The 21,469-nt window shown below is 37.0% G+C and overlaps 1 protein-coding gene across 7 annotated transcripts in view; it reads right to left on the bottom strand.

Annotated features, from left to right (window-relative positions):
• Positions 1-21,469, bottom strand: part of NAV3 (neuron navigator 3) — a 258,341-nt gene that overhangs the window by 29,806 nt on the left and 207,066 nt on the right. For 6 of the 7 annotated variants that reach the window (XM_090139108.1, XM_090139109.1, XM_090139114.1 and 3 more), the window contains 6 exons: positions 18,154-18,195; positions 15,676-15,836; positions 14,047-14,235; positions 11,700-11,752; positions 6,988-7,011; positions 4,656-4,733 (listed from right to left, as the gene is read on the bottom strand). In XM_090139108.1, the coding sequence (XP_089995234.1) occupies positions 4,656-4,733; positions 6,988-7,011; positions 11,700-11,752; positions 14,047-14,235; positions 15,676-15,836; positions 18,154-18,195 (547 nt within the window). The remainder of the gene's footprint in view (positions 1-4,655; positions 4,734-6,987; positions 7,012-11,699; positions 11,753-14,046; positions 14,236-15,675; positions 15,837-18,153; positions 18,196-21,469) is intronic. The other variant, XM_090139130.1, reaches the window with a different exon arrangement.

Raw genomic sequence — 21,469 nt, 5'->3', positions numbered from 1 at the left:
ATTAACTGAGCATCTTCACTCCTAAAGAATGACAATTTCTTTCTTTTAATACAGCAAGAGATTTACACTTTGCTTAGCAAATTTTCTCACTAGAGACTGGCATGCTTCAGCAAGTGTTGCTAACACTGGTCAAACATAGTTGGTAGTAAAGTCTCAAGTATGTGCAAAAAAGACATAGTCCAAAAAGGATTGTTAAACAGTTCCTTCAGTCTCTTCTCATATGGCATATTCTCCTAGCCTTTCACAAGCCTTATTGCCTTTCTCCTTGAGCTGCTCCAGCACCTCAATGACCTTTCTGTACTGAGGTGCCCCAAACTGAACACAGTACTCGAGGTGAGGCCTCACCAGTGCCGAGGACAGGGGCAGGATGACTTCCCTAGTCCTGCTCACCACTCCATTCCTGATACAAGCCAGGATGCCATTGGCCTTCTTGGCCACCTGGGCACACTGCGGGCTCACATTCAGCTGACTGTCCATCACTACACCAAGGTCCCTTTCCATCAGGCAGCTTTCCAGCCACTCCTCCCCAAGCCTGTAGGGTTGCCTGGGGTTGTTGTGACCAAAATGCAGGACCTGACACTTGGCCCTATTGAAACTCATAGAGTTTACCTTGGCCAGCTAATCCAGTCTATCCAGCCCTCTGTAGTGCCTTTCTGCCCTCTGGGAGATCAACACTCCCTCCCAACTTCATGTCATGAAGATGATGACCGATGTCCCAGAGCACAGAGACAAAGCAGATGCACTAAAACAGAGCTACAGCCAAATGTGTCTTTTCTACATGTGTTTAACAGGAACCTAATGGGGCTCTCTGTTCACTGCCTCATTACAAAATCTGTAGTTCTGCTGACAGCCCACGGGTCTGCTTTACTATAAAAATAAAAATGGGTATTTAAGGTTTGAAAAGAGAAATCATTTGCTCAATTATGCATTGCTATTGCTGATTTCTCACAATTGTATTGGGATAACTGCAGTTCTTTGGTACCTAATCATGCATGCTTGTGCAAAGTAATTTCCTATTCCATAGATACAACTTCAGCTTATATTTTACACGAATAAAGTACAATGAACTAAAGAGCATCATTGAAAATGTCATTAAAGGTCACTGAAACTATGAAGTTATTGTCTGACAGTCTCTAGAGAATGACAGCCATATCACAATTACGAATTCTTACTAAAATTTACCCAGTGATGGTGTACATTACCTCAGAGTAGCACACTGTGATTTTTGCATCCTAAATATAATTGGATTAAGATAATAATGGATCTTCCACAGGTCATTTGAGACTACAGGTCTTGATTTGCTAATAATTCAAAGGTCCATCAACTGAAAACTAGTCATGAAAAAATCTTCAATCACACTGGCCATTATTGTAAATGTTTATTACAAAAGAGCACTATCCTATGAAATACAAGGTGTCTATTTTGTAATGAACTGTGCTATTTTTCCCTATAGTAGCAAATATTTATTTATTCAGCAGTCTTGGAGATACCTATCTGTACGTTTCCAGCAAAATGTCCAGCTTTATTATGATATACATCTTAGATACATAAACAATGTACAGCTCTTAATCTCTAGATCCAACAAATACCAACCAATTTTGACTTCTGCTTATAGCTGAAATTCCCACGCTCAAGGAGCCCCAAATACCTCAGCTCTTAGACATACAGCCTATCTTGAACATACCCCTGGCATATCTAAAGACTTTGCTGATGCACATTCCCATTTGAGCCCAGGCTTATAAAACAAAGGTAAATAAATAAATGTCCTCCCACTTGACACAGCTGAATGGGAGGAGTTGTGAGAGGGTAGTTGGGTCTGGTTGGCTGCAAGTAATGACTGCTGACTTTTTTTCTTCACTACTAGCTATTATCTTCTTGTTTGGTTGCAGGACTGGCCAAACAAGCATTAGCCAGCAAAGCCCCTCCACTTTCCAGTGGCATCCAGAGTCTACTACAGTGGGTAAGCATACATCCTTCAGCTTCATACAGTATAAAGCAGTGATCAAAGGCCTCCAAACAAGCTACTCGCTGGAATTTGAGCCGATTAGTCTCATAGGAAGTCTGCTGGCTGAACACTTTCAGCACTGAAAACAGCCTTTTCTTAATTAGCACTGAGATTTGCCCTTCAGCAACACTGAAAGAGACATCAGGGAAAAGCCAGAATATATATATAAAAAAAAAAGTAAATTAAGCATCCAAATAACAGCTGGGCCTGGCATGGATTTAATCACATGCAAGCAAAACACTTTGGGGTTAATCAAATGAAATAAACAGCTGAAATCAAGCATAGTACTTGAGTCCAACAGTGCCTGAATAATAAATGAAAACGAGTAAGAAAAGTCTCATCAGAGGTTTCCAAACGCCTAAGAAATGCTTTAACTTCCAAATGGTCAGATTCTCATTTAAAATAATACATGAAGAAAAGGCTTGACCAAACAGGCCAAAATTCATTCTGATGGCCTTTCAATAACACTTGCACTATGAAGTGTCTTTTGTAGCAAAGCAAGGGAAAAAAAGACACAGAGAGCATGGTTATGAAATGACTGAAAGACTTTTTTTGCTCGGTTTTACAAAGGGAAAGAATAACAAAAAATTCTAGCCTGAAATGAAATGAGATCTCTCATTGTTGGCTTCAGTTTGGTGCTCTCAGGCAAATGAAGAATTGTCAGCCTGGCAGAGATGAAGATTAACATTTTACTTCTAAAATACATAATATAAGGAACCCCAAAGAACAGGGTGGACACACTGGAAATAAATTCCCAAATATATATCTTGAATTGCATTCAAAAATCACTATAAAACAGATTGTTCAGTAACTGTCTGGTAACATCATCTGAAGCCATACAGTCAGACAGTATTGCAGCTCACGTTCCCTATCTGGCATTATTTTCTGATAGCATGTTCAACAACTCATATTATCAATTGATAATTGATAATTATCATATAAACAATTGGAAGTTAAACCAGGGATCTCTCTGTGAAATGTCCAGTCTTCACTGGTTAGTCATCAGCATAGTTACTGAAGCTTGTAAATTCTATGTATAATTTTATATTGTTCACATCTCTGTATTTTGCTGAGCTTATCTTTGTGAAATTTAACTATCATAAATTCTATCAAAATCTTCAATTCATGCCCTTTCATTGGTTGTGTCTCCTTACTTCAGGGTTTTCCTCCTAGCATACAAAAAGCTGGCCATGAGCTCCTGCAGCCCAGAAGGCCAATGGTATCCTGGACTGCATTAAAAAAGGGGTGGCCAGCAGGGAGACAAAGGTAATTGTCCCCCCTCTACTTGGCTCTTGTGAGGCCCCATCTGCAGTACTGCATCCAGGCCCGGGGCCCCCAGTATAAGAGGGACGTGGAGCTCTTGGAGAGAGTCCAGAGGAGGGCCACTAAGATGATCAGAGGGCTGGAGCACCTCTCCTATGAGGAAAGGTTGAGTGAGTTGGGGTTGAGTAGATTGGAGAAAAGGTCAGCTTTCAAGTACTTGAGGGGAGCTTATAAGCAGGAGGGAGACTGACTTTTCACATGGTTTGATACTGATAGGACAAAGGGGAATGGCTTTAAACATAAAGAGGGAACATTTAGCTTAGATATTAGAACATTTTTTTTTATTATTATTCAGAATGTGGTGAGGCACTGCACAGGCTGCCCAAGGAACTTGTGGATGTCCCATCACCCAGGATGTTTAGGACTAGACTGGGTGGGCCCCAGGCAGCCTGATTTGGTGTGTGGCAACCCTGCCCATGACAGGGTGATCAGAACTGGTGATCTCCAATGTCCCTTCCAACTCAAACCACCCTATGATTCTATGATTTTTTTTATTTTATCAAGTGTTCACCTTGGCAATGGAAAAAGACAGTCTCTGAAGTATGCTTACACAACTCATTGAGAGCTTTGCAGCATAAAGACACAATATTAAACAGATTTTAAGGAAATCCAGTAATTTACAATTCAAGTATTAACTGTTTGGTTTTTTTTGTTTCTTTCTTTCTTTTGGTGATTGTATCATTTTGTATGTCAGAAAAAAATGTTTCTTTTCAACTTAAGAAGTGCAGTAGCATATTGGTGATGGCAGTTTGATACCAACAACACTGACGTAAATTTTACTATGGCTCAAGATCTCTAATAAGCTTTAGTTTTGATAGTTTGGATGACATGTAATGGAACAGAGTATTTCACGTCATTGTTAAGCCACAGCATTTTATTTATCCTGGTCCATATTGAGCCCATCCCTATACATTTCAAAATGATTTTTAACAATCTAAGTAGAATGGATTGATATTTCTGTCACAAAGCATCAATCTGCCACTCTTACTTGTGCAGAATCCAATTAAAATTGCCAGACACTAAATCTAACACTTCAAATTTCATCTTAAGGGATAGGTAACAACATCAGAAAAGAAAAAAAAAAAAAAAGAGAAATCACAACCACTACCCCTTTCAGAACATTAATTTCCATATCCACTGTGTCTGATCGTAAGATATTTTTTCTGCCTGAAGGTGAGGAGATGTAGATGTGAATGAAACAATTCATTTTAAAAACACCAAGATAAATAAATAGTAAAAGTATCCTAGATCACATCTTGGAACCTGAATTGTATAGAAGTTATTAACCTATTTGACAGTGTTTTTCAGCAGGGGCAGAAATACTTACATTTGCAGAAAGCTGAGATGTAAGAGTAGCAACTTTTTCTTGTGATGCAACAAGCTCTCTCCGTAGTTTCTGAATTTGCTAGATGGAAAAAAGGCTACCATCAGTATTTCAGCAATTGCCTTCTGTTGAATTTTTTTTGACATTTTTCTTAAGAGATCGCTCATGTTTGACCACTGTGTTAAACAATACCTTAACTTTTAATTTTAATCTCAAAACTGTGAAGAAATACAGATAAATAAAAGTAAGCAGTTAATGCTACTCCAAAAATCTTCTTCCACTTAAGCAATATAGCTGCTAGGATTCCAGTTAAGGAGCACAAGTGAGCAAATGATTCATTACTTCATACATACAGTTCCTTGTTTGCATATGCAAACGACATACTTTCTTTTTACCAAACCGTGTAGACTTCAAACATATCTTTAGTGTAACCAATGATTCTTTGAGGCCTGGAATTATGCAATACAAATTTGCAAATATTCACCTTGCCAGACACTAGCTGTGTAATGTAATTACATGTTGAATGCCTGCATTAGATGCAAAATGAAGTGCCAAAAGGTACTCCTCCACTGTCCATTATGAAGAAGGCTTCAATGGCAACCTCTGACACAGAACATTATTTCATAGATGTCTAAAGTTAGATGTATTATGTATGTATATGCATATATGCATTTTCTCTCTAACATTATAGTTCCCGCATGACATTTGATTCAAATATGCAACCTTTAATCTTTCTAAATCTTATCTTTTTTTTTTCTCCAAAAAATCTCTGGTCAGCTTACAAAAAAAAAAAAAAAAAAAAAAGTAGCTTTAAATGTACATGCTAATGTAGAAATAAACTACATTCAAAGCTCCTATATCCTTTTTACGAGAAACATAATCCGTAATAAAAGCTGAAAAAGGCTAGATATCAAGCATGAAACTTGCATATCATTTTAAGAGCATTTGACTCTACTTGAGATCTTACAGAGACTCCAGGCATTGCACTGAACTTAAGCACAGCATAAAGTTTCACTTTGAACCCCTTTCATATTCAGACATAAAAGGAATTATTGCAAACTGGAGAAGTAAAATGTCTACAGACATCCTAGCAAACAGAGCACATGACATACTAATACTTTCACTGTAAGGGCTACTGCAATATTTTAACTTTACGATTCCCATGAAAATCAACAGGGAATATTGTACATGCTTTAAAGGTAAACAAGCTTCTGTATGCCAATGATACAAAAGTAATTAAATAATTTGCACTGGCTCAGAATAAAATATATTTTTGAGCTGTTCTCCATCCTGGCCTTCTCCTTTTTTTTCCCCAAGATTTGTCTTTGGTTTTCAATAGCAATAATTCAAGCTTCCTGCTTAAGCTACACTTTCATCAGAACCGTCTGATTACAGAAATGCAGATCTCACAGGGCACATCTAGATACTAAGAAAGCTTCATAGATGTTGCTACACCACTATATACAGCCCTTTATGAAGGGAAACCAAACAAAGAATTGTCAGTTACACTACTGAGCTACGATGCATCTTTTTAACTCATTTGGTTTAACTGTCAGACAAAGGAGCTTAGAAAATCTTAAGGAGAAATCATACTGAAAAATAATGCAGTAATCAAGGACAAATATGTTTATTTGTTCAATCTTCCCAAAATATCTTTTTTTACTTTTTTTTTTTTTTTAATTTTTACTTTTTGTCTGATCAGAATAGTAAAAACAAGAGCAGAATAAATGCAGTCTGAAGACATGCAGCTCTGGGAAGTGGACATACACCTCTTGGTGCTGCAGCTTATTGCTGCTATTCCTTGGTGCCCTTTCAATACAACCAGAACTTTGTATGAAGAAAGACTGTAATTGTATCCAGCTGCTGACTCACTCTTGTCACTCTTTCTAATGCACTGTGAAGAGAAAGAAGCTGTTTTCCACATCAGGTTTGATTTATATCCGAAATCAATCTGCATTTCTCGGAAATTCATCAAAATGGTCAGTTTTGGAAATTTAATATAAAGCAAAGTGTAAGCGATGGAAGTTCAAAGCAAACATTTTAAGTTCTGCTGAAGTACAGTGGGTTACCTTGAATCGCACAGTCCCTTAGACCCAGTACTGAGTGTTTTAAGTCTGAGATCAGATGTATTAGAACCCCTTTGCTCAGCAGCCTGATTCTTAATGATTTTTTTTTTTTTACCTTTCCAGAACCTCAGCCAGGAATCCTTCAGCACAATGCTAAGAAAACATCTTTTAGTGCAGCGGATCGTAATTTTAGCTGTATCAGATAAACAATACATTTCTAAGAAATATCAAACAAATACACAATTACAAAGATGAAGAAGTGTTCTTACCTCTGAATGTGCCTTTTCTTCTGCCTGGAAGAAAACAAAAAAGAAATGGTTAGAAACAAGAGCAACATAATTGAGGTAATAGAAAATAAACACCAGCTACTCTAAAGTGAAATTAATAGCTTCACAGATCCCTTACTTTTAAGGGAGGTATGCAGTAAAAACAGTAAATGGAATACTTTTCAACTTACTTGGAAAGGCTCCAGCTGAAAACCCAAAGAGTTTTCCAGCATATTCACAAGATGAAACCAGGGGTAGAGGAGGAACAGTAACAGAACTTTAAGACTGCAGCTACATTTCTAACACAAGAAAGAAAACTTGCCATGCCGTCAATGAGTGTACCTAAGTCTCTACACATGAACTTAATACCATAATGAATATTATGGCTCCTGTAACTATAGTTGCTTAACTGTATACTATGCAATAATCCTAACAGACTAATCCCTGCTAAGAGAAGTTGGCAGCGTATCAGGAAAACATATATGGGATAAGGTGTGGGGAGAGGGCTACTTGTAGTTTAAGGTAATTTCTTCCATACAGAATATTAAAGTATATCAAGGCATGTTAAAGCTTTAGCTTACATTTGTTAATAATACTTAATAATTGTAGATATTTTCCACATTTTTATGTATTACACCCTATAAAGATGCCCAGCTTCTTATTTATTTAGCAGCCTTCTTCAACAAGCTAAGGAATTAAGTCATTACAAAGCATACCTTTGAATGCCTGCTAAGATAAAAGTCATTGAATTTGTAAGCAGGGGAGTGGACTAATTTAGGAGGCAGTTGGCAGACAGAAAAATCTCACTTCAGTGGGATTCTAATGGAAAGTAAAGATGTAACACAAGAGAAGAAACTATTCCGTAACACAAAATAAGAATCAGTGTACTGGAAATCAATGCACCCCGTGATCTGAGGTAGCTGAACTTCAGAGAAACAGTCTGATGTTAGGTGGAAGAGTAAAACAAACATGGGTAGAAGAATTAGATGTAAAAAAAAAAAACACTAAAAAAGGCTAGGAAAACCCAAGGTAAGCGTTTTTCAGAAATTTCCCAGATGTCAGGTAGTTTTTATTGTTTGCTTGTTTGTTTTTGAGGTTCTAGAAAGCACAACTTTTGTGTCAACAGAATTTTGTTACCTGATTATAGAAAAATTTTCTTTCTTAACCTAGTGTTGGTGAGTAAAAAACTTAGAATAGTCCTTTTTCAGTACATGTCTATGTGTTAATTGCCAATAAAAAGGCTGAGATGCTATGATATTTCCCTGTGCAACACTTAGCTGAAACTACTGTAATACCTACATCACCACATGGGAATGATTTAGAGTAGTGATTGTTTTATTTGTCAGCAGTGATGTGACACATCCTGACATTGGCTTTCTGATTTACGTTCACAAAACCAGGATCTGCCTACAGAAAATTCTGAAAATCTATTCTCATTATTGTTACTTCAAACACGTCATGCATGAAAAGCCATTAGAGGATCAAAAAAGACTAAGTCTACCAAGAAAAGAAAACAAAAATTGTCCTTTGTGGGGTCACTGTGTCAGGTCACTGTGGTCCCACTGATGACAGAAGAGCTGCATGTTGCTAGCAGATGGCTCCCTCAGCATACAGGAAAGTTTTGGCCCTCTCCCAGATGTCATAGAGGCAGATGCCACAAGTCATCTTTAGTGGAGAGTTGGAAGGAGTAGATGAAAAAGGGTGTTTTATAACTTACAAAATAAGATCTGAAGCCCACATAGAAGTGTGCAGTTTTCAGTTAGGAGTTCATGCTGACATCACTGTAATCTAGTTCTCAGTGACAGGCTCACAACTTCAAAACTCTGCTCTAAAAGGAAGCAGTATTATTCCCTGTATTTCTCTATTGCACCCATGCATCTCATCCTTGAAATGTAATCTTTTCCTTTTTTTTTTTTTTAAGTCTTAAAAAATTAGCATATAAATGACATATCCTTACTCATCTCCTTTAAGCTTGGCTTAGCACAGCTAATGAATTCTGGGGATTCTAAGTGTAGCTAATGCTGAAGAGGCAGTGCGAGAAATAGAGCAATTAACTAAATATGTGCAAATTGCGGTGTCTCACCTACTGAGCAGGAGATTAAAACTGGAGACAACCTATCATAATTTACACTATCACACATCTTTCTTCAGCCTCTTGGAGAGCTAGATGTACTCTCTGTCAAAACGGGATCAGTGTTTCAACCCTAGAGTCTACTATATCCACCCACATAGTATACTTTTCTGTGAAACAAAATGTTTTTCTCTGTAAAAGTATATCTCAACAAGCTACATTCCCAGTTTATCCAAGTAAGTTCTGAAAACTCAAATGCAAACCCAGAAAGAAAGCCAATACATGTAGAAAATACTAGAAGATCTGTCTCACTGGATTTATTCATTGCAATAACAGCAAATCATGAAGTGTCTCTTCTGAATCTCATTTTCTAATTTTCAAAGAGACAATCTTCTGAGAGCATGTTCAAGATTCCTAGTTTTCCTCTGTTAAAAATAGGTAAAGATCTTGATCTTTATTGTGTACTTTATCTGAAGCATCAAGGCTTAAGGCAATGCTTCAAGTCTGATAAATGACTTTTACTGATACATTTATGGAAAGGTAGCTCCTTTTGAGTTCACGCTGAGTGATTTTGGCCTACAAAAGTAAGGTAAAGCACCCAGCTCTTATATTCCTCCTTGAATCTAGTAATAACTGAAAGTGAGTTTACATGTAACATAATTCTGTGAAGCTATCCCTTTCTGGAAGCAACGGGGCACTGCATCACTGCATCACTGAAAAATGAATCATGGCTCTTAGACTTCCAGATGATTTGATACTGATTGTCTATTTTCCATCTTTCCACTCCACTTCTTCCTCATTTCTTGATTAATTTCTGAAAATGCTTACATTTTTCACAGGATCAAAGGGATCAAGTAGGAGAAATTCTAATCAAAACCATTCCTAGAGCTCAACTTCAGTAATTTTAGCATACTAATTCTTTCTTGCCCTTTTCAGATTTTTCTGTAACTTCTATTATTCTGCCTACATAATCCAAGATTTAAGGAGCAGGGCTTAGCTGCAATGTGAATTTACAGCCAGAAGTTTCAGAAGCTATTTCACTGGCTTACAGCATTAAGTTGGATAAACAAGTTAAAGTTTGTTTTACAGGAAAATTACCAGTTAAACCACAAGGTTTAACTAATATTCTCAAAATACTCTGCAATCTTGAGTGATGGTTATAAATGGAAAGTAGACCTTGTAGTAGACCTTTACTACAATGCAAACATCAGAACACAGATATGTCAGAAATGCATAAATATCAGGTGCTGAAAGCACCTATTGTCACTTTGTAATCTGATTTTTACCACCCATCAGTTTCAAAATATTCTTCTAAAATCTGACTATAAAGCTTGAATGCAACGCGTAGCATTTCACAGATGGGAAAATAGTTGTAAAGACTTTTTCCTCTACCGAAACAAAAGGAAGAAGCTTTGCTTTGTACGTTACTTACATCTCACATGCAGACAGTTTGTATGCACCCTCTGTTCCTCAGATAATTCAGGCCTGATCGCTACTGGAATTCTTTGCAACTTTACTGCTAAGCCTAGACAGAACTAATGGATGTGTACTGAAATTTTACACGTCCCTGTATGATTAAATGCCTTTTACAATTAAAAAGAAGTAGGAGAGGCACTGTTGCAGTGGATGTTAGATTATTCCGTGCATAGATGCATCCCACTTTCCAGGCTAACAAAAGTTAAGTACTGAGATGGTGCTACCAGCTGTACAAGCAGTACAGCTGCATCAGCTGACAGGGGTTGGGTATTCCCAGGCTAGAACTAGTGCTGGCCTAGGGCACAGGAGCCCATGTTGTTCCAGGGCAGTGAACCAACACTATTCAACACCTGAAAATGTGGTGAGGAGGAGACTGTTCATGAATGCATTGTACAAAATAGGTGCAACTACAACATGTAATGTGGTTCACAAATAGGTTGCACAGCAGCTGTTTTGTATTAGCAAGGGAATGGAGAAACTTGTTTAACTCCTCCCATCTGGATGATTTCTTGTTTGTAGAACAACTGGAAGAACAAATTATGCAGAAGAAATAAAAAAAAAAATACTAAAACAACAGTAAAAGAAAAATAGAAAATAGCTTTTTCTTGAGACAGGAGAATACGATTAATGATTACTTAATCTAATTATCTAATTAACTAAGACTAATGAGTTTTTAAAGGTGTTCTTGTCATTGGAAATAATACTGTCATTTTCAAAAAAGGTCAATAGAAATTTAAACTGAAAATTCTGTCTCCCTCATTTTGAAGCAATTTTGTTTTTTTAAAGTATACACCTCGAACAGTAACAGGACAAAACAATATTGTAAAATGTACAATTAGAAAACCAGCTTGAAAATTATCAGAACCGTTCAAGATTATTAATTACAACAGCATAAAGTCTCCCCTGAAGCGAGAGTTCTAGATTATTACCTTCTTTCTAGCTTTCAAAATATACAGTAGGTGATTTTAAGCAGTTTTATGTCAATCACTTAAAAAGATGGAAATAACGTATTTTAAAATAGCATAACAGTAACACCAACACTAAAAATAAATTTTCCTGCTTTATTCCAGTGCAATTTTTATCCTTCTAAACCTTAAACTATTAAAAGTTTTATGAAAAACGAAGAAGAGCAGAGGCAGGCAGAACTTTTTAAAATGTCAATACTCACCGTAGAGTAGAGAGACGATGTGCTGGAGACAAGTGATAATGAGGACCCATGTACTTTAAAAAAATGAAAATATAATGAAATATTGCAAGTGTAGAACACCCCCAATAACTCAATAAGCTCAACAACTATGCATCTTTTTTAAAGTGAAAACCAGTTTTCCACAAAGAGCAGTTATTATGAGTTACCAGTACAGAAAAGCTATTGACATTTTCTCTTTTTTTTTTTTGACAAGTCATCTTATAAGTACACTCTTCGTAGAAACCAGAAATTGAGTTGTTTATGTACCTGCCCAAAGCTGAGCAAACTGATTTTTAATAAGACACTGTGCTTAGCAAACCAGTTCTCATTCACCAGGATGAACTCTAAGGGTTTTCTTAGTTGGTTTCTCTCTTCAGCACAGCACAGACCAGTGCATTATGGCATCTGTAGTTTCTGTGAAGGGGCTACCTCTAGATGTAGTGAATACTTCCACTAATCATCGGCAGAGTCAGTCTCAAGAGCACTGAGTGAAGACTGAAAGACTTGACCTCAAGTTTTTCCTGACCTCTCTGAAAATGGAAAGTGAAAACTGAACTGTGACAAAATAGTCCCTTCTGCTGCTGGTGACTCTCCTGAGAATAGATACACTAACAGGGAACTTTGCAGGAGATCATTTAATACTTTTCATTTTTGTTTCACATGAAACATGTTTAATTTTTATGCTCTGCTGTTGTAAATATACTGTTTTGCTGAAATAGCTCTCTATCTTGCACGTGCCTGCATACCAAACTTACAATATAAGATGCTTGGATTAGCTGAATAGACTCCAAATCTAATTTTGTAGCTACATAATTATTTACAAATATATGGTCATCACTGATGTCCTATTGCTTTCAGTCTATCCCTGACTTTCAATCTCTGGTTTTAAACTCTTATCTAAGCTCCTATTCTGCCCTTGCACTCACTGGCTTTACCCATTACCTGACTTGTTTCACTAAAAACTTCCTTAGAGCTGCTATCTTAAATAAAAGACATTTGTCCTTCCAACAATGTAATTTAATGTGATTCTCTAATGACCATGAACTGCTTAAAGCTGTTAATTACTGCTGCACAGTATTCAGTTCTATTTACTCAGGTTGATCATGGTTATCCATTCCAGCTGGATATGAGATGTGAACAGTGAAAAAGCTTTCTTCAAAATCACTGATGACAGATAATTGAAATTCTAGTTTTAACACCTCTTTTTTTTATGCACAATTGTTTGTCTTGTTTTCTCTATTATTCGTCCACCACTATCTTTGACAATTCCCCCATTTCTCAGCAAAGGCTGCATAGCCACCTCTGTCCTTGAATTATGAGATATGCTTCTGTGCAGTCAGCCATCCTCTCTGTACTGACAACTCACAGCTTAATCTGTCCTGCACCCTACTGCTAGTATTACATACCCAGATGTCTTCCTGACACATCATCTAAATTGCAGAAGAAGGAATAGAAAAGTAAAAGTGTTATTTGTCCGCTATTTCACCCAGGACTTCTTTTTCTCCTCTGTATTTCTTGACTATGAGCTTTGAGGGCAGAGGAAAATTTTTAATTTTCTTGTTATAAAGATCATTCGTATTGTCATTACTTAGCAGTAAGCAAGACAGAAGAGATGATGTTCTAGAATGAAGATCCATTAAATTTTACATTTTTTAAATGAAAATATGTGAAAACTTTGTACTTAGGGGAATTCTGCAAATGATCAGATTTAATAGAAGTGTTAAGCAAAAGACAATGTTATCATGCATTTAATTAGGACTTCTTAAATGCTCTGTGGTTAAAAAAAGAACAACAGAATAAAACCAACAAATAATCTTTAAATTCTAGGTGTTGTGCATAGCACTAGAGAAACCAGAAAGACTAATCTCCAAAAGGAAATTAGATTAAATAGAGGTCAGATTAAATGGAAGAGTTAGAAAAGAAAGATGGTGGCATTCGAATTTGAAAAAAAAAAAAAAAGGAAATGCAGAAGTAGGACTACAAAAACATGAAATCACAGTTAAGATAGGGTCAGAGACTTCAAATCTGGATGCAAAAAGAATAACATTATTTTCCAAGAATGGCTTCCTTTCCCTAAAATTTTCTGGGCCAAAAGTAAAGTACATATATAGGAATGATTACGCTGTATTACTAGGGAAATAACTATCTGTGCTGTAGGGTAAGGGAGTACTGTCAGTCCAGCTCAAAAGAACACAAACTTATGACTTTATTTATTTATATTTATTTATATTTATTTATAATTAGAAAATTATTTAAACTTCCATGTTGTAGAAGAAATATTGATGATTTTGGGGCCTATTCAGTGATTCAAATAATAATTCAGTCTTACCTTCTTCCATGCTGTCCCTGAATGAACCTGAATGACTAATTGCACGCGGTCTCTCTTCTAGGGATGTAGCACTGCCACACAGTTGGGAGTCATCATACAGATCAAAAGAAGTATCTTGTGCAGGAATGCTGTTTGAACGCATCATACTGGGTCCGGGAAGGTTAAACTGAGACAAGTTGGTTGGACTCACTGGAATACAAAGCTTTCTTAATGAAGTATATTTCCATTAAATGAATTCTGGTTCTTAAAAAAAAAATGTAATTAAGGAGTAGTATGGTTGTGTGGATTTTACACTGCTGAGAAAATAACAAAATGCATTTATTTCAATACCCAAAGCTATACAGAAAGGGGAAAAAGATGATTTCCAAGGAACTGGAGTTACACGAGTGTATTCCTGAAAAACACGTGTAACACTAAAGCTGGTGTCTGAATAAACTTGTTTACTTTGACTTAGTGCCTAAAAGAAGCAGCTGTCTATTCAAATTCAATCAAACTTTTGGTTTAGATCATTCAAGATGTGCCTGAAGTTTTGTTATGAAAACCAGTTATTCAGTGGGGCTATGATAATGGTAAGCAGAGAAGGACATCAACAAAATAAATTAAACAGATTCCATTACTCTCTGATGTGAGTGCAAGAACTATGAACTACGAAAGAAAAAAGATAATAGTAAGCAGAAAATTGATAGAGTGAGAAAATCACCGCTTAAAGAGCACTGTGTCTTAAACTACTGCAAGTATATGGAAAAAATCCAAAGTAGTGGTTTACTTAGGCAGCATCCAATTTCATTTTCAAAACTGGGTTTGTTCAACTTCTCTTCCCCATATGTAATAAAGACCAATATTTTTAAGGGTGATCAAATTGCTTCTGAATGACTATAACCTACAAATGCCATAAGCTGTGACAGAGTGACAGAAGTATGAATACTTCACCAGCTGCAGCAAATTCCACAGTAAGGATCTAAAATACAACAGCTCATTGTGAACCTAGGTTTGTGTCTAGTGCTGTAAAAACAAAAGGTTTTTTATCAAATATCATTAAAAAATAAATACATTTATTAACTAAACTAGATTTGGGTCATATTAACTTAAAGAAAGATCTAGAAGAATTAAATCTAACTCTTGACCTGTAATCAAATAAACCTAAAATGTGATTCACATCCTCTAATATTATAATGATTAAGGATAGAACACAGATTGGGTCCAAAGAAGCTGTAGCTAGGTCCAGACACTTGTGCTGGAATGACTAGAAAGACCTGCCTCAAAACAAGCCTGTTTACAGGAAGAAAAACAATGTTGAGCATCTGGGATGAAATCCACTAAACTCACTAGAAAGAATCCCACTGCTTCAGATAGGCTAAAAGACGAGTAGCTCTGAGCTAAAGGCTAATTTCCAGCTCTGCCTTCGATTCTCCTCTCCTTGGGCAAATCACAGAAAATTTTTGCTTTTTTCTTGCAAACAAAATAAGAAGTATCCTCATCTTCTCCATGAAAAATGTTTCTCTTTATTAATGAAATACCAAAATGTGGTGGTCTAAATAAATTACTGAATTTAATAAAATAAATATGAACAGTTGGATATTATGACATTATTCTGAAATGGGAGAAACAGTGAAGGGAAATAGCATTTACCCAGGTTGGAAAAGTGATATTTTCCAGTTGCAGATGTAGACATAGCTGAAGGAGAAACAAGTGGGGACTGACTGCCAGTGTCCTGCAGGCCTCCAGTGGAATGGGAGCGTAGCCACTCCTTGCCTTCTTCCTGACTTGTCTGCCGGGATGATGGAGTATATCTGAAAAACCACAGCTGACAAGCTCAAAACAGTGACAAGGTGGTGGTTTAGAAAGAAATGAATGTGTCATAAAAAGCCTTCTCCAGTTACAGAAAACCAAACCCTTAGAATGCATCAGGTCTAGTTAGTCAGATGATTACTATCAGGAATTTTACCAACATAATGTTTACTGTCTTACAACACAAAAAACACAAGGCTTGAAATCCCTTCTGTTTCACCCCCCTCCCCAAAATAGCATTCCCTTCATTTTAAGAAATACATCAATAAACCACAGAAAACAGATAGCTGACAGGAAAGAACTTCAAAGTTAAAGGAAGTGTATAGGTGGATGCAAAAGCTTGGGAGCTGCATGTCTAGAATGGGCAATGGACAAACTAGAAGCCAAGAAAGGTGAGTAGCTGCTTACAAAATGACACCTGCCATATCTCATGGGAAATTGGTTAGATGAAAGGAATGAAACAGATCAACAGTTCTGAAAAAGCAGTTTGCATTGGTAATGACAGCCACTAACGTTCACAGTCATGGTCTGCTGCTCTGAATGCTACTTGGCACAGTGTCCTGCCCCAAACTGCAGGGAGGGAAAGGGACAGGAAAAAATTGCAATTAGCAGAAAAAACTATTCAGAAAGAAGTCTGGAAATCAAATAATTCATCTACTGCTTCCCACAGCAATCCAATAAAGCATGCGCAACTGCCACATGGGCTAAGAAGGAGTAATGGTAACTCATTGCTTCAGTCTTTTATAGTTGAACTGGAAGAAAGGCAATTCCAGCAGTGGTTAAAAAGTAAAATGTGCAGGCGGAGTGGGTCTTAACCAAGAGATTGCTTTCAGCATTGTCTGCAATAGTTTGCTTCACTCAGCACAGTCCCCTGCTGAAAAATGAGCATGTTCTTCACCACTGTCATGAGCCATCAGTGTTCCCCAAACAGCAGAGCTGAAAGGGCTTTTGATATTCTGGCCTCAGGCCTATGAGGCAGGAGTACTTCTGCTGAGAAAGCAGATTGAATGAACATGCAAGTTCCCATGTTGTGCTTGGGGTTTTGTGCAATATTTTAAGGCATTAGAACATCTTGTCCTGATTAAATATTTACTTCCTTTCTTCTTTCAAAAAATAGCTATGATCTTTGCCTCTAAATGTGGTATAGAAGAGTTACCCAATGGTTATCAGATCAGAAAGATGGTAAAATGAGAATTCAGGATCTGGGTTTTGGTCTGGGTTCTCTGCACATTGAATCAATCTGACAGTTCTTCTAGGATAACTGATCAGGCTTGCATGCCTGTAAGTTGTTTCTCCATTTCACTTTCAGCTTTCAGCCACCATTACAATCTGTCAGCCACAAACCTCAATCATTCCATTGTACCCTTTCCGGGTCCCCTTTATGCCTCTTTCATATGCTCCACCTTTTCCATTCTCTCTCAATCCAAAATGATTGTTTTGGGATAATGGGGAATTTGATTAAATACTTTTAAGGAGAGGGTAGTGCAGAAGAGCAGAAGGTGCTAACTACTGACAACACTTTAGCACAATCTTTAATAATAAAATACTGTTACTTATAAAGAACTCAAGAGATTTCAGCCTTGTAGTTTCAACAACTGGAAGGCTGAAGAGTGTCTCTGTGTGTGTGTGTATATATATATATATACACCTTTGCTTGCCAAGTCTACTATCTAGACAGGGCCATAAAGTGCCATGCCTGATGAGACATGATAAATTACTACTGATTCCCTCTTTTAAACATGGAGCACAGAAGAAAGCAGATGACTTCTGTTTTCTGTGTTGAAGACGGCTCTAATTAGTGGGGAATTAGTAGCAGAACAGGACTCAGTATTGCTATTTACGTACCAAGAATAGCAGCTGGAGCAGGGATCATTTTGTACTTACAAACCTTGGAGAAAAGAATTAGTGTTTTCTGGATTTACCCTTCAATTCAAATTGCATGAGTGTTTGCATTTAGAGTTCAAGTTCAGATCCACCTCTTAAATTTTGTTTTTCTCAATGTTTTCAACAACTAGACCCACTGAATTGCAAAGGTACTTTGCTCTTTCTCCAGGATTGAATATCCCTTAAGAATCATAAGGAATCTATTCTTGATTTTATTCAATTTCCAAGATATATCCAGAAAGGATCTTTATGCACAAGGCAGACTTGGAAAGACAAAATCCATTGTTAAAATCTATGAGTTTTGATTTGAATCTAAATACAAAGAACTCTGTTGGGAACAGGATCGACAAGAGGAGAAAGAAAGGGAAAGACAGTGTAGGAAAAATTACAGTAAAACAGAGAAGTAACAGTCATGCTCAAAATATATATATATACCTTAATCCCTTTTTGGGTAGTGTATTTCTGTCAAGGTGCATGCTGTTAAAACAAAAAAAATCCCTAAGGACATATAGAAACATGACTGTTTGGAATTACAGATTTAAAGGTCCAGATACGGGTGCAAAACAGAAGGTCATTTAACGTTTTTAATGTATCTTTCACAATAAATCCCTGACTCATGGGAGGGGACAATAGGACATGTACTGTCACCATTCATTTTTCAAATAGACAAGCTCTGAGCTGGGTCAATTGTAATCTGGAGACTGCCCAAGTCATAAAGAAGTCCTTCCCTATCATTTCTATCCTTCTTACAGCTTCACCCCACAATCTGTGCAAGAATCATATGGTCACAGTATGAATCTTTATTTTTCACAGTTTCCTATGATGCGCCAATAGTTTTTCAAAAGAAATGAAGGTTGTGGCACCTGCTAGGAGACAGCATGGCCTTGCCAGAAGCCAAATGACAGCTCAGCTTGAAGAAATACGTGCCAAACATACAGACCTTTGGCTTTCTATTGCTGCAGGGCTCACACAGCTAAGTCATGTTGTGGACAATGAAAAGTGGCACTGCGACAATGCTATTCCATATTCATGCACAAAGATTGCAGGATGGCTGATTATCAGAGATCTATGGCTGGCATTTTCCTAATTCAATCTCCATCACCATTACAGAGCTGTCTGCAAGGGCACTCACTATCCTTCCTTCAAACAGAGTGCAGTTTGGGCATTTCCTCAAAAAGACTTAGAAGATCAGTCCCTGACTAGTGTGGGCTGCACTTGAACTTGTTATCATCAATTAAATGTAGCAATGCTTTTTCCCTTAAGAGCACAATGTAGTCTCATCATATGGATTAAATTACAAAATGGCTTTAAGGAGGCTTCTGTATTACATATCATAATCACACCTCTGAGAGCAATGTTAACCTCCTATCTAAGAAGACTCTCACGCTGTTACTAAAGGTCAGTTGCTATTGCATCAGGGATGCTGGGTACTTTCATGTCACTACTTTTATCAAGGTAGGTAAAGGCAGTAAAATACTGTTGTAGTTATCATTATGGTCAGTCTAATGGCAGTAAACCACCTCCAGCTTAAGGAACACTTATAGGCAATTTTCCTAGTTAATCAGGGCCTCACTCTGCATGGGGAGTCAGCAAATCGAAGGAACTTAGCAGGATGTCAGTACTGGCCTAGTGGTCCAGGTGACAATAGTTCTGACAGAGAGAAGACTTAATTTTCAGCATTTTGCTCCTGAAATAACTAACAGGAATGAATAATAACTGGTCATCATTATGAATGTATGATTCCTGTAATTTTTAGTTCTCTACAAACAAGAATGAGGCTTTGATATTCCTTTATGTATCTTTATGCATCTCTAAATCTCAAAACAAATAAAAATGATCATAAGATAAACAGCTCCCACAAATATTTCAAATACTTTAATAAAGATTATATTTTCTAATATTTCTTCAGCTTGAAGTCCTATATGTTTAACAATAATCTATATCACATTATCTAAAAACAAGGGAGTCAGTCATTGCTCCTTTAAATCAATACACAAGATTTGTGTCTAAACAAGCCATATACACAGGTTAAGAGTACCACAGCGTTCTGCTAAAGAACTTTTGAATTCACATATCCAAATGAAATTGAGGTGAATATTCCTAAACATAAGTATGGAATTATTGCAATTGCATAAAAGTGAATGTATAAAACATTCATTTTCCTTTTTTAAAATTTGCAAAGGTGATCCTAAATTTTAACTAGTTACATGAAAATATTAACCAGGGTTCTATGTAATTATTTTTTCAAACCCATAAGTGGCCATATGTTTTTAGTATCTGAAAACATTGTCTCTCCAAAAGGCTGGGTATGTTACTGCTACAGAAACTAAACTTGTAAATGGAACTGAACTGTAATATCCAGTGATCCCCTTTGGAGACACCTCCAGTCTCATCCGAGTGCTCTAAATACCTTTAAAGGTGATATGAACAAAAAGTCCTTCCTTTCCAAAAAGAAAGACTGCATTCATAGAAATCTGCTCCTGGCTCAAAAGAAATAGGAGCCACACACCACTATTAAATGATGTTGAGAATTTGCCACTCTTCCTGATGTCTTTCTTTGCCATATCAATTGCCAAAATTACTCTTGCAGGAATATACCTGTACCTGTAGGCTGAAATTATTGATCCCACCATCTATCCATTCCCTTCATTTATTTTGCACCACTGCACCCATCTGCAAGTTCTCTCAGGAGAATCCCCAGGGAGTCTTACAGTTTTTGGTTCCTTTTCCTTGGTGTTGACTTCAATTTGGGAAAGGCAGACAATGGCCATAATGAAATACCTTTGGACTATATTTAACTGTTGCAAAGCTGCTATGGAATAAAACAAATTATTGCAAGCTGAGGAACGCTGAGGGCAGTCTAGGATAGCCAAGCTGATATGGGACTTACAAATAAGTTTATATGACTGGCTGAGCACACCAGAAAATCTGATACATGATGCACTGTTTCACACCTTTAAAATCACACAACCATCAACTCAGCTGATAATTCTTAACAATTGAAATCTTCAAGTGCTTAAATGGGTATCAATGCACATTCATGGTTCTTAGAACTGAACCACGTTCTAATGAAGTAAACCAAAACAAATCAAACGTAATTAGAAAATACTTCCAATTCTGCTAACCTTGAAGTGCAGCCATTTTTGCTGACGTAAAATTTCACTGTAAATTCCTGTATTTCCGCACTTTTTGTGCATCTGTTGCTGTCACTAAGACCAACCAGAAAAAAAAAAAAAAAAGGCGAATCTGTAATACTCAACAGCAATTAAGTATTAAACTAATTACTGGTGATGACTACCCATTGAAAACTGGAAAAGGCCCTGAGGGAGATGCAAATTTTGCTGAAGAAGAACCTTTTTTTTTTCCAGTATTTACTGAATATATTTGCTGTTTTCTACAGTAAAAAAATCTTCGTGGAATGACATAAAAATTGGCTGGAAGAGACTCTGATGCACTATCAATTCAGCAGTTGTGAGGAGGCCTGTGTTTATGCCATGCCATTGCCTGGTGAGTATCCTGAAGGGCTGTGGGCAGTGCCCACAGAAGGTCTGAGACCTGCCAGGCATGCGTGAGCACATGTGGCAGAGACCTTGTAGACTTACTGCCTCCATGGCTATTTTCTTGAAGATAGCCAAGGGCTACTACCCTTATCAAGAAACCCATGCCTTGAGATTTTCATCTCATTTTCTGTGTTCTTTCAAATCACAACAAATAAATATTTTTTAATTTTTTGTCCCAAAGTCTTCAATTT

Source organism: Phasianus colchicus, chromosome 1 (assembly GCF_987193195.1).
Source record: "Phasianus colchicus chromosome 1, bPhaCol1.hap1.1, whole genome shotgun sequence".
NCBI classification, from domain to species: Eukaryota; Metazoa; Chordata; class Aves; order Galliformes; family Phasianidae; genus Phasianus; species Phasianus colchicus.
The sequence above is the reverse complement of the archived record's forward strand: the minus strand, read 5'-3'. Positions and strand labels throughout refer to the sequence as shown.